Source organism: Oncorhynchus keta, chromosome 31 (genome assembly GCF_023373465.1).
Source record: "Oncorhynchus keta strain PuntledgeMale-10-30-2019 chromosome 31, Oket_V2, whole genome shotgun sequence".
Lineage (NCBI taxonomy): Eukaryota > Metazoa > Chordata > Actinopteri > Salmoniformes > Salmonidae > Oncorhynchus > Oncorhynchus keta.
Genome location: NC_068451.1, coordinates 9500100 through 9513155, shown reverse-complemented (window position 1 = coordinate 9513155; position 13056 = coordinate 9500100). Strand labels below are relative to the sequence as shown.

The 13056-nt window shown below is 40.9% G+C and overlaps 1 protein-coding gene and 1 long non-coding RNA gene across 7 annotated transcripts in view; one reads left to right on the top strand and one right to left on the bottom strand.

The window, feature by feature from the left end:
- The first annotated feature begins 480 nt into the window (after positions 1-480).
- LOC118364358 (uncharacterized) lies at positions 481-6273 on the top strand. Of its 2 annotated transcripts, XR_004821569.2 has the most exons (4): positions 481-739; positions 950-1282; positions 1367-2224; positions 6140-6273. It is a non-coding gene; the product is annotated as an uncharacterized LOC118364358 (long non-coding RNA). The 2 variants fall into 2 exon arrangements; XR_008087884.1 differs by lacking the exon at positions 6140-6273 and having other exon boundaries at positions 950-1583.
- The window catches only part of LOC118364041 (gamma-aminobutyric acid type B receptor subunit 1-like), a 55596-nt gene continuing 47383 nt past the window's right edge, over positions 4844-13056 (bottom strand). For all 5 annotated transcript variants that reach the window (XM_052489518.1, XM_052489515.1, XM_052489516.1 and 2 more), the window contains 6 exons: positions 12580-12687; positions 8994-9087; positions 8261-8388; positions 6605-6733; positions 6170-6313; positions 4844-5763 (listed from right to left, as the gene is read on the bottom strand). In XM_052489518.1, coding sequence (XP_052345478.1) covers positions 5488-5763; positions 6170-6313; positions 6605-6733; positions 8261-8388; positions 8994-9087; positions 12580-12687 — 879 coding nt within the window. In that variant the 3' untranslated portion in view covers positions 4844-5487. The remainder of the gene's footprint in view (positions 5764-6169; positions 6314-6604; positions 6734-8260; positions 8389-8993; positions 9088-12579; positions 12688-13056) is intronic.

Genomic DNA, 13056 nt, shown 5'->3' with positions numbered 1-13056 from the left:
TCGAAAATTATTTTTCAAATCTCTGAACAGTTCGTTTCTTGTTTACATCAGATTTGAATTTCTTATTCATTTAAGCAAATTGCATGTGTTTTGGCACACGTGTGCAAAAGAGTAAGTACAATCGTCTACGATTTGCCCAATAACTACATGCACATGGCTTGCTGATCAAACCGGATGAGTTGATTCTCAGTGAAATTGTCATACTCTTCACAACTTCGAAACATTCTTTCATCATGTGAGCCGTCACATGTAAAAGGATCCATTCAATTACCAAAATCTGTCAGACATACATGTATATTCCATAAGTATCTATGCCATGGAATGTTTGTGATGTCTGATAAATTGACAAATTACCTGCCAGGTGGGTGACATAGTAATGAAATCGGAATCACAATCTTACCAATCAACCGATCAAGTTTGGAAGCATATATATGGAGCTTCCCCACAGCACAATCACTACCATTTTTGAACATGGAGAAACATCACAACCCTGAACAGCAGCTACATGCTCTTGGAAGAGAAATAAGAAGATGTGTCAGAATGCGTGGTGGTGGTGGTGTTAGGGGAAGACATAATAGAGGAAGAAGGCAAAGAATAAAAGTCCCTGATGAAATCAGAGCCACATTGTGGACCATGTCATAAACCACGGTCTTATGGAAGAGGCTGGACGGAGAGTACAGCCTAATGTAAACAGGTCCAAAGAGTCATCCATTGTGCAAACATTCCATAGGGAAAACAGGTAAATATGTCCTCCTTCTTTACTCTTGTTACAGCATTTCATTCACAACAATACAGCAACTGTTATAAAGGTAAATGCAAGTCTGAAAATCACAATGTACCGTAAGATAAGTGTGAGGAATACACAGTAATACAGAAATACAGCAGAATTTGAATACAATGTAATATCTGTAACATGATATATTTGTGAATTCTACATGTCATATTTCAGACTGCACAATGGCCTCATGCTGGTGGCAGAGCAGCAGTGTTCAGCAAGAACAAGACATTTGCAACATGGTCATAGCCAGCAATTCCATCAGGCTAAGAGAGATCCAAAGTGCAATCATAAATGACAACAATATATTTGTAAATATCAATTCTGTCAGCATTTCCATTATAGACAGAGTTTTGGAGAATAAAAAAAATCAAATGACTATGAAACAACTCTTCAAGTTGCCATTTGAGAGGAATAGTGAAGGAGCTGCGGTACCAGTATTGTCAGGTTCTGCTTTCCTTTTGTTAGTCAACCTTGTGTTCTTTTTCTTTGTGTTCCAGAACGTACGTAGAATGTATGCACACATGACTGTAAGTCGCTTTGGATAAAAGCGTCAGCTAAATGGCATATATTATTATTATTATAACGTAGCCCTGTCTTTCATTTTTGTTCATTGATTTCACCTGTGTTCATTTCTCACCTGGTCTCATCAGCTCCCTATTCAGTTCAGTTCTTCCTGTTTGTATGGTTGAGGTATTGTTTGTTTTTTGACTATCTACCCGTGTTTGACCATTGCCTGCATGTGACCACGATTCCTGCCTTCTGCAACGACTTAATAAACATCTGCCGCGCTCTGCGTGTGAATCTACACCTTTTTCGCCCTGAGTATTCATTACAAGTATGTCCAGGTAAACCATTGGTGTGCACAGGGTAAATTGTTCAGGGAGGTTTACTGTACTTTAATGATGCCTGTAGATACTTCTTGAAGTTGTAGGTACTCATAAGAACAGAAAACATTTATACTTTACTAAACTGTCTGATTCTAGAATAGTTTTACATAGCATAAGTTTATATTTTATTTTTGTGTTACTATGTAGAGAATAATGGAGCTGCTTTTGTGGCAGAGGTTGGGTTCAATCTGGCTAAAGGCACCGAGCTAGAATTGGCACACCAGGCCAACGTGGGGGCAGTATTACGTGTGCTGCCATTTCTGAGAATGAAAACACATTGTGCTCTATAACACCCAACTTCTCCTGGCCTTCCTAAACACACTTTACAGAGACCTAATGCCAGAACACCAAAGAGTTAGACTGTATTTGGCAAATTCTGTAATTGTGTGGGATAATGTCAGCTTCCACCGACCCAACAGTGTTTGGGAATGGTTTGCTGCGCATGAAATAATAACAATGGAGTTCCTTCCACCATCCTCCACCATGTGATGTTGACGATTCTCTGGCCAGACCAACAAGAGCGACAGGATGTCCACCAAGAAGGTGGGAACTTGTAGTGGTACGTACTATGAGGAGGTACATTTTATTGTTTTTTTACAATGGTGTGGGGTTTTTACATGTTTTTGTTGTTGCATGGATGTCATTTTGTGGCAAATTTTCTGTTCACTATATATGACTTTACATGTCAAAATGGACATGCAAATGTGAATTTCTATTTACTTGTAACACATTGCTACAAAAATAAGTGTACTGTATACATACAAATGTGCATATCCTTTTTCTGTGTCCTACAGCATTGACGTTCCCCAGTAAACTTCGACCTACTGTTGAAATCGGTCTCTAAAAAGCTCAGTGTGATACACAATAGCATTCCGCTAGACAAAAACGGACATTCTTGTATAGTACAGTAAGCAGTCAGTGTCAACAAAAAAAGAACAAAAATGCCATTTGTATATAACAAACATTTCCAGGCTTGACTGCCATGGTGAAAAAACCTCTAAACATTTTGACCAATAGGGCTCACACGATGAACAAAAAAAAAAGTTTCATTTTGGTGGCATTGGACAACTTATTGACACAATAACTATGATTTTGAAGCATTAATTAAATGTTTTGGGTGAGTTACTACATTTTGCAGACATGCAATAGAGTTGTGATGTTCCATAAAACTGTAGTGACAATTGCACTTACAGTTTAGAGAATGTTAAGACTGTTTCAAAACATTAGCCGAAGTGATTGAGAAACTGTAATAACAGAATCCCTTGGGTGTCATTAACTGACGGTGACATCTAGTGGTTAAAACAGCTGTGTGTGACATGCGCGTCCCTTTGGACATGGTTATGATACCATACATTGTCTGTAATAAAATACCCATTCAAAGTATAATGAAGTGTTTTGTCGTATTTCAGGGTATATGAGGGTGTTTACATGAAATTATGTTCATTATGTCCAATTGAACACAACATAATACACAAATTCAGTGAAAAACAATGGGTTTATTTTACTATGATTATCCATATATTTGAATACATATAATCTGAAATATATCAACATTTAAAATTGTAAATATAGTGTATACAAATATCTTAAAATCCAGTTGTATAGACTGAGTGTACAAAACATTAAGAATACCTGCTTTTTCCATGACAGACTGAACAAGTGAATCCAGGTGAAAGCTATGATCCTGTATTGACGTCACCTGCTAAATCCACTTCAATCAGTATAGATGAAGGGGAGGAGAAGGATTTTTAAGCCTTCAGACCATTGAAACATGGATTGTGTATGTGAACCATTCAGAGGGTGAATGGGCAAGACAAAGTGCCTTTGAACAGGGTATGGTAGTAGGTGCCAGGCACACCGGCTTGAGTGTGTCAAGAACTGCAACACTCTGGATTTTTCACAACAGTTTCCCGTGTGTATCAAGAATTGTCCACCGCCCAAAGGACATCAAGCCAACTTGAAGCATTCGAGTCAACATGGGCCAGCATCCCAGTGGAAAGTTTTCAACACCTTGTAGGCCGTGCCCCCACGAATTGAGGCTGTTCTGGGGGCAAAAGGGGCTGCAACTCAATATTAGGAAGGTGTTCTTAATGTCTTGTACACTCAGTGTATATTCATACATGTGCAAGAGTATATTTCTCTAAATAATCTTCGCATACATATATTACAATATTACCCAATGTCGTCCATGTACAGTTAATAAATAGGGACTATTTCATCCAATAACTTCCTATGGAGAGGTTGTATATCTCACTTTCCTATACCCTGAGCTACAGTATGTCATTAGAACGGCAACAAAATCCTGACCTGAAACCCTGTTACGTCTTGAACTATAGTGCAACATGAGATCACGCTTTTTGGAAAAGTAGCGTCACTTACGTAACTTGCCAATAAAGCTGTGTTATATCATTGCTTCATACATTTGGACGAATTGCTAACGAATGAGATTGTACATATATATTAACTGTCGTAGACGCATGTCAGAATACGTTACACTCTTCGTCATCACATTCACAAATGTGGTTTTGTACAAAGCTAAAATTGGAGGGACAATTCGGAAAGTAACATCAAATATAAGACCAACGGGTGACAGGCATGTACCCTCACATTTACATTTATATACAGATTGTCACTCAAATCTGTTTTCCCCTGAAAGACAAAAGAAAATAAAAAAAAAGGCTTGGAAGACTGATGCATAATACATATGCAGTTTAAAATCTTTAGGAGGTTGAGCTACCTTTGAATATCTCTGATGTGTCCAAGAAAGTTCAAATCGCCGGAACATATCCATTCAAGTCCAACGTTCAAAAAGATGATCCATATAGACAATGGATTAGGTTACATATCACATTACACTCGTTTCTTATCAAATGGGTTTCATCTATTCAAGAGCATATAACAGCAAACATGTGATTGAAGTTACAAAGCTGTACTTGAATATGTGTACAGCATAACATCCACAAATATCTTGCTATTGTCCCAAAATGTGGGTGTCCATTCCAAAACCCTCTACTGCATATGGCTATAATGTTGGCAATTCACTGTCAGTTAGGATGACTTTACACTGAGTTTAGATCGCGTCTTGATATGAAATCCAGTAAATTGAATCCACAGGGAAACTGTGCTGTTTTTTCCACTCTAATTGCATTTGAACAGATTCCACCCCTTTACACCCCCAAAAAAGAAAGAACTATTGAACTAAATAGATATAGGGCACAACACTGAATCCATGACTTAACATATCATACATTATGCAATAACAATATTAATCAATTACCATGTGCTTCGCTATTTCAACAAACAGAAGACAAAATAGGCAGAGACGGGAGTCAAAAAGAGACAAATAGAGACGGGAGTCAAAAAGAGACAAATAGAGACGGGAGTCAAAAAGGAGCAAACACACACAGTACACAAAGTCCTCCCGGAGAACCTAGATACACCTGCACAACAGAACGAGAAAACAAAGGGAAGGAGGAAAGAGGAGGAGTGAAAAGGGGAGATCTGGCCATTTTCTTGTCTCCACAAGTAGACTGAGGGTTACTCTGGGATGTGCTCGTCTCTTATTCAATAACTCGTATTACTAGTCATAAGTGCTTCAGGTTCCCACAGTGAGATTGACTGGGAGAAAGACTGGTGTTACCCCGGGTGACTCGCCTCACCGCAGCCTGTAGTGAATGGAAAAGCCCTCTGCCGTCGTGGGCCTCCACTCACTCTGTCAATGTCAGTAGCTTGTGCTCTTTTTCCATAACAAGTGAAAGTCACAGTGCCTCCATGTGTGTTCGTTCCTCCGTGTGCTCTGCACTCTTCCCACCCCCACCCCCTTCACTTGTAGAGCAGGGGGATCTGGCTGTTGTGACAGTGGTTGCGACTTATCTTGCTGTCCGCCTGGTACAGGTTGGAGGAGTTGGAGAAGGAGTGATTGTCCGACGCGGGGTTGGGGTAACCGGGTGGAGGCAGGAGAGACTTGGGGTCTGGCTGGGAAGAGGGCGGGGACGGGTTGCTGTGGTTCTGATTGGTGCCGGAGGAGGGCCGTCGTCGGTTGCGCAGGGCCTGTCTCTCAACCAGCTGGTTGCGGAGCTCCGATACCCTCTGCTCTTTCTGAGAGCACGGAAGAGGGAGAGGTCTTATTAATACTGGACACTCATGGGTCAAGCTGAATCATTTATAAATCATTCACTGAGCATGAATTAGACATGTATTCCTTATATATCAATCATATCTCTTAGTAAAATATAATAAAATGAATGATAAAATTGATTGGTTGGTCAAATAATTCAGACATATTAGATGTATTTTAATAGATGCATTGTGATTGCATTTTGATATCTAAGGTATCAAAGTGAGTGTGTATTGTAGTACCACCTGTATGATGAAGATTGTTTGAATGATGAATTACTAGTTCCAATTATTCAGATGTACTTTAAATGTATTAAATGTATTTCAATCTCGATGTATTGTGATTCTATGTTGACAGCTAAGGTGTATCAAAACACGTGTACTGTACCTCCTGTATGATCTTCTGCAGCTCACGGTTCTCTCTCTCCAGCTGGCGAGACTTCTCCTCGTCGTTGTTGTTGGTGGACGAGCCGGTCTTCAGCGTGTCCTGCTGCTCCGACTGCCACTCACCACGCGTAATCAGCCTGCGCATCTAGAATAGAACAGAGTATAACATTATTTCTACACAGCCAGAGAGACAGAGAAGAACCATATACTATGTGAATTTGGAAATGTTAACATTGAGGAAAGTATTGAGACTTTGTTTTCCCAGTGCTGATGCAAGTGTCCATTAAATACTGCTGCTAAATGACTCAGAGTCCTAGGCATCCTATTCCCGATATAGTGCACTACTTTTGACCAGAGCCCTGGTCAAAAGTAAGACACTATAAAGGGAATAGGGTGCCTTTTGGGACGCAGGCCTATTCTACACAGTATAGTGTACCTTGGGCACGAAGAGCACCACCAGCGTGATGTAGACAGAGAACACTATGGCCAACGCGGCAAAGGCAAAGGAAGCGTCCTGCTGTGACGTGAGGATCATAGTGACGGGAGCCGTGATCATGCACAACACCTGCAGAGACGGGGGGGGATGAGAGAGAAAGGGGAAAGAGAGGGGAGAGAGGGATATAGAAAGTGAGAGAGGGAGAGAAACAAAGAGGTAAATATCAAGGGAGAGGTGAAAGAGGAAAATAAGATCTCAAAAAGCGCTCGGCAACTGCTTATCATTCCAACGAGGTTCCCAATATGAAAACATCATTAAAAAGTCATAGATGAAGTAGCAGGTTAGCAGTACCATACTGGCACATCATCACAATATCAAGCCTTACAAAAGCTCTCTGCTTCCCAACAAGGAGGCCTTTGCAGATTTATTTTAAAGGAGTCCATCTCATACAGGGCACCATTTATGTAGGGAAATGTATAATTCATCTATGTGTATTACACCACGAAATACACACAATTAAATAAAATGGTGAAATCAACATCTATGCTTCCCCTTTGTCCGGAACTGCAGCTGTGTTTAACAATTTCATCAAGCTTTCTGAATGATTGATCAATTAAATGTTCTTTCCTCTGCTTTGCAAAAAAAACGACTGTATGTACTTCATAATTGCCCCACAGCAAATGCGCAGTCAAAAGATGTAAAACTGTGGGTGGTTTGCAGTCGTAAGTGTTTTGGTTCCTCATTAAGCTGTTTTGAGATGGGAATCTGGGCAAATTCTGGCAATTAGGTAAATCATTGCTCAGAGAGTACTAAAATGTTTGCACATTGTTGAGCAGAAATAGAATCCCAGCCTAAAGCTAAAGTTATAAAAATGTTTGCCCGTATAAGAGCAGTGTTTGTTTTTTTCCAGCAATAGTCTACATTACCAGACATTTTATGCATTTGCTCACCTGTGTGAGTAGGATTACACCTGTGTGAGTAGGATTACACCTGTGTGAGTAGGATTACACCTGTGTGAGTAGGATTACACCTGTGTGAGTAGGATTACACCTGTGTGAGTAGGATTACCCCTGTGTGAGTAGGATTACACCTGTGTGAGTAGGATTACACCTGTGTGAGTAGGATTACACCTGTGTGAGTAGGATTACACCTGTGTGAGTAGGATTACACCTGTGTGAGTAGGATTACACCTGTGTGAGTAGGATTACACCTGTGTGAGTAGGATTACCCCTGTGTGAGTAGGATTACCCCTGTGTGAGTAGGATTACCGAATGGCTATGGCTACTTGTTTGCAACACTTAGATGGTGCAATGGTATGTTATCGCTGCTATCTATTGGTGATGATCCTTCACAGATTCAAATTCAATTCAAATGATTGTTTAAGTATAGCACTAATGCTTTGCCTTATGCCAAAAATATGTCTTCCAAAAATAAATTTATGAGCACATGCTTACCACCAGAAATAATGAGTCTTAGCAGTATGTCATCATTATGCACTGACGAATCATTGAATCTCATGTCCACACAGAGACAATGCCTAGCCCCTGCTATCGTTCTACCAATAGTTAATTGTTGCTTGGAGATCATTCGCTCGATGGACTGCCTAAAATGCAGAGCGGAAACCAGAGCACTCCCCCTGTGATGGTTGAGACTCACAGCCACGTTGTAAATAGCCATCCCCACGGCTCGATGGTCATTGATCTTCTCCGTGGAAACAGACTTGGTCTCGTAGGCTAGAAATATCCCCAGCAACAGCAGCAGTCCCTTGTAGCCATACACTACACCTGGTGGAGAGACAGAGGGAGGGAGAGAGAGAGAACGAGAGAGAGAGAGAGAGAGAGAGAGAGAGAGAGAATGAGAGAGCGAGAGAGAGATGGAAAGCAAAGACGATGGAGTGATGTTAGGCAGTTGACTATAGCTAATGCATATTCCCCCTTTATTTCTTCTGTCCAAGTGTCCATTGTTCTTTCATTACGTCGCTCAGTGGGGTGACAATATCTTTGCATAGCACAGAGAGGGAATGCTATGGGGCAATGGCACAATTTGTGACCCATATTATTTGAATTTGATAGTATAATGCATTCAGAAGAACTGCCACTGTCAGGACGAGAGGCAGTATGGTGATAGTGAGAGAAAGACAGATGAAAGGAGAAGATAAAATGAAAGCGTATGAGGGAAAGATAAAGGCGGGGAATGACTGACTTGAGTGAGTGAGAGGAGGGGAAGAAAAGTGGGGTCAGACAAAAAAAAGAGAGAAAGAGCTAATGTGGGGGGCTGAGATACGAGGAGTGTTTCATTAACAATGAATGGACTGGGGATTGAGGGAGTGAAAAAAAAGAGGGAATGAGGGAGTGAGCGAGAGAAGGAGTAGGGAATAGAGAAGGGATACCGAGCCATGTGTTCATCTTCTCTGAGGTGCAGTGCTCCAGGAGGGGCTGAATCAGGACATCCAAGTCTCCTTTAGGGGCCTCCCTAGTGAACTTCTACTCGGAGAGAGGGTGGGGGGAGGAAGTGAGAGAGACAGGGAGAGAGAGAGACAGGGAGAGCGAGAGAGGGAGAGAGGGTGGGGGGAGGAAGTGAGAGAGACAGGGAGAGACAGGGAGAGCGAGACAGGGAGAGAGAGAGACAGGGAGCGAGGGACAGGGAGCGAGGGAGAGAGGGTGGGGGGAGGAAGTGAGAGAGACAGGGAGAGCGAGACAGGGAGCGAGGGAGAGAGAGAGGAAGTGAGAGGGAAAGTGAGAGAGAACGGGAGACAGAGTGAAAGACATTCTGTTGTGATATCCGCAATTTATTAACTTTAAAACTCACAAGTAGAAAGTAAACGAACAACAAGATGACTGACATCAAATAAATAATATTTTGTTGAACACCAGACATGTGACAGTGCTGACATACGAAAGCTAATGCCACATAGCATACAGAAAGTATTCACACCCCTTGACTTTTTCCACATCTTGTTGTGTTACAGCCTGACGAAGGCCGTGTGGCCAATACATAAAAGCTTACTAAAGAACAGTGATACTATCAAAAGTGGTGTGTGGGTTTCTTATTTCTTCTGTTACCATGCCCCCTCAAAAAAGACAGCTCAGATGTCCGAGTACCTTTTTAATATTGAATTTTGTTGAGTTACAGACAAAATTTTAAATGGATACCATTTCAATTTTTGGTCACTGGCCAACACACAATACCCCATGATGTCAAATTGGAATTATGTTTTTAGAAATGTTTACAAATTAATAGAAAATTAAAAGCTGAAATGTTTTGAATCAATAAGTATTCAACCCCTTTTCTATGGCAAGCTTAAATAAGTTCAGTAGTAAAGTTGCATGGACTCACACTGTATGCAACAATAGTGTTGAACATGATTTTTGAATTCCTACATCATCTCTGTACCCCACATATACAATTATCTGTAAGGTCCCTCAGTTAAGTAGTGAATCTCAAACACAGATTCAACCGCTAAAGACCACAGAGGTTTTCCAATGCCTCGCAAAAAAAGCCTACTGGTAGATGGGTAAAAATGTAAAAAGCAGAGATTGAATATCCCTTTGAACATGGTGAATCAATACACCCAGTTGCCAGAGAGGAAGGGAACCAATCGGGTGACTTTAAACCGGTTACAGAGTTTAATGGATGTGATAGGAGAAAACTGAGGATAGATCAACAATGTTATTACTCCACCATTTTGTTATTGAACCTTTATTTAACTAGGCAAGTCAGTTAAGAACAAATTCTTATTTATAATAATGGCCTACCGGGGAACAGTGGGTTGGCACCGGAGAAGAAGGCATACGTTTTATGTGCCCCAAACCGATTGTGTTTTTTGTTTGTAACTTATTTTTTTACTGATTTTGTACACAATGTTGCCGCTACTGTCTCTTATGACCGAAAATCCCTGCTGGACATCAGGACTGCGATTACTCACCACGGACTGGCAGAATCCTTTTTTTCCTTTAACGAGTTTGATGAGTTTGACGCAAACAATATACTGCTTTCTTGGGAACAGGCCCAGATCCCCGTGATTTGCGTGGAGGTGGAGAAAAAGGGGCCGGAGGGCGGGCTGCCTTCTGAGAATTTGTAGGCGATTGAATAAACCCCCACTTCCTTCCATTCTGAAAGCAAACGTGCAATCTTTGGACAATAAAATAGATGACCTACGCTGAAGATTAAACTACCAATGGGACATTCAAAACTGTAATATCTTATGTTTCAAGGCTGAACGACGACACTATCAACATACAGCGGGCTGGTAAGACAAGGGGCGGCGGACTATGTATTTTTGTAAATAACAGCTGGTGCACGATATCTAAGGAAGTCTCGAGCTATTGCTCACTTGAGGTAGAGTATCTCATGATAAACTGTAGACCACACTACCTACCTAGTGATTTTTAATCTGTATTTTACGTAGTTGTTTACATACCACCACAGACTGAGGCTAGCACTAAGACAGCATTGAATGAGCTGTATTCTGCCATAAGCAAACAAGAAAGCGCTCACCCAGAGGCGGTGCTCCTAGTAGCCGGGGACTTTAATGCAGGGAAACTGAAAAACGTTTTACCAAAATTCTATCAGCATGTTAAATGTGCAACCAGAGGAGAAAAAAAACTCGGGACCACCTTTACTCCACACACAGAGACGCATAAAAAGCTCTCCCTCGTCCTCCATTTGGCAAATCTGACCATAATTCTATCTTCCCGATTCATGCTTACAAGCAAAAATGAAAGCAGGAGGCATCAGTGACTAGATCAATAAAAAAGTGGTCAGATGAAGCAGACGCTAAGCTACAGGACTGTTTTGCTAGCACAGACGGGAATATGTACAGGGATATCACCGATGGCATTGAGGAGTACACCACATCAGTCATTGGATTCATTTTTTTATTATGTGGATATATTGAAGCAACACCTCAAGACATGAGTGGGGTCTTCCAAATGGACAAGCATACTTCCAAAGTTGTGGCAAAATGGCTTAAGGACAACAAAGTCAAGGTATTGGAGTGGCCATCACAAAGCCCTGGCCTCAATTCCATAGACAATTTGAGGGCAGAACTGAAAAAGCGTTTGTGAGCAAGGAAGCCCAACTCAGTTACACCAGCTCTGTCAGGAGGAATGGGCCAAAATTCACCCAACTTATTGTGGGAAGCTTGTGGAAGGCTACCTGAAACATTTGACTCAAGCTAAACAATTTAAAGTCAATGCTACAAAATACTAATTGAGTGTATGTAAACTTCTGACCGACTGGGAATGTGATGAAAGAAATAAAAGCTGAAATAAATCATTCTCTCTACTATTATTCCGACATTTCACATTCTTAAAATAAAGTGGTGATCCTAACTGACCAAAGACAGGGAAGTTTTACTAGGAATAAATGTCAGGAATTGTGATAAACTGAGTTTAAATGTATTTTTGCTAAGGTGTATGTAAACGTCCGACTTCAACTGTATTACCTCAAATAACCGGCGCCCCAGCACATTGACTCGTTTTCCCCTCTGTATATAGTCTCTACACTGGAATTGCTTACCAAGAAGACAGTGAATGTTCCTGAGTGGCCGAGTTAAATCTGCTTGAAAATCTATTGCAAGACCTGAAAATGGATCTCTAGCAATGATAAACAACCAATTTTACGGAGTTGAAGAATTTTGAAAAGAACAATGGGCAAATGTTGCATAATCTAGGTGTGGAAAGCACTAGAGACCCAGAAAGACTCACCGCTGTAATCGCTGCCAAATGTGCTTCTTTCTACAAAGTACTGACCCAGGGTTGTGAATACTTATGTAAATGAGATATTTCTGTATTTAATTTGCAATAAATTTGCAAAATAAAATCTAAAAACATGTTTTCATTTGGTCATTATGGGGTATTGTGTGTAGATGGGTGACAAAAAAACAACAATTGAATCCATTTTGAATTCAGACTAAAACAACAGTAATAGGAAAAAGGTCCAGGGGTGTGACCGATGTGACAGTGTCATTGTACCTCTACTGTGATGTGTAAAGGATCCACAATCTGCCAAATCATGAGTGACAGGATGTCTATGGCTAGTAACACTCCAACTGTTGCATAGAGTTTCCATGGCTCCAGGTGCTGCAGGGATACAGGAGAACCAATCACAATCCAAGGACCAAGGGTAATGCAGTGAGTCCACAAACAAGGACAAAAGGGCTCAAGCATAGAGTAGATAAAGTGCCAACAGAGTACAGTATTGTATACATGTATCAGCACAGAATACTTAAGTTATCAGAGCTCCATTTAAAAAGAGATTCATGTCAATGGGCTTCCCTGGTTAAACAAAGCACACACACATTCATTGGCATTTAGACAATACTGTTGAAATATTCTAAGTGTAAATTGAGGAGTTTCTAGGCAGTGGATGCTATACGCACAACAGTGGTTTTTGAATGAGTAACATATCAAGAAGAAATTGGGCCCCCAAAAAATGCAAAATAAACAACA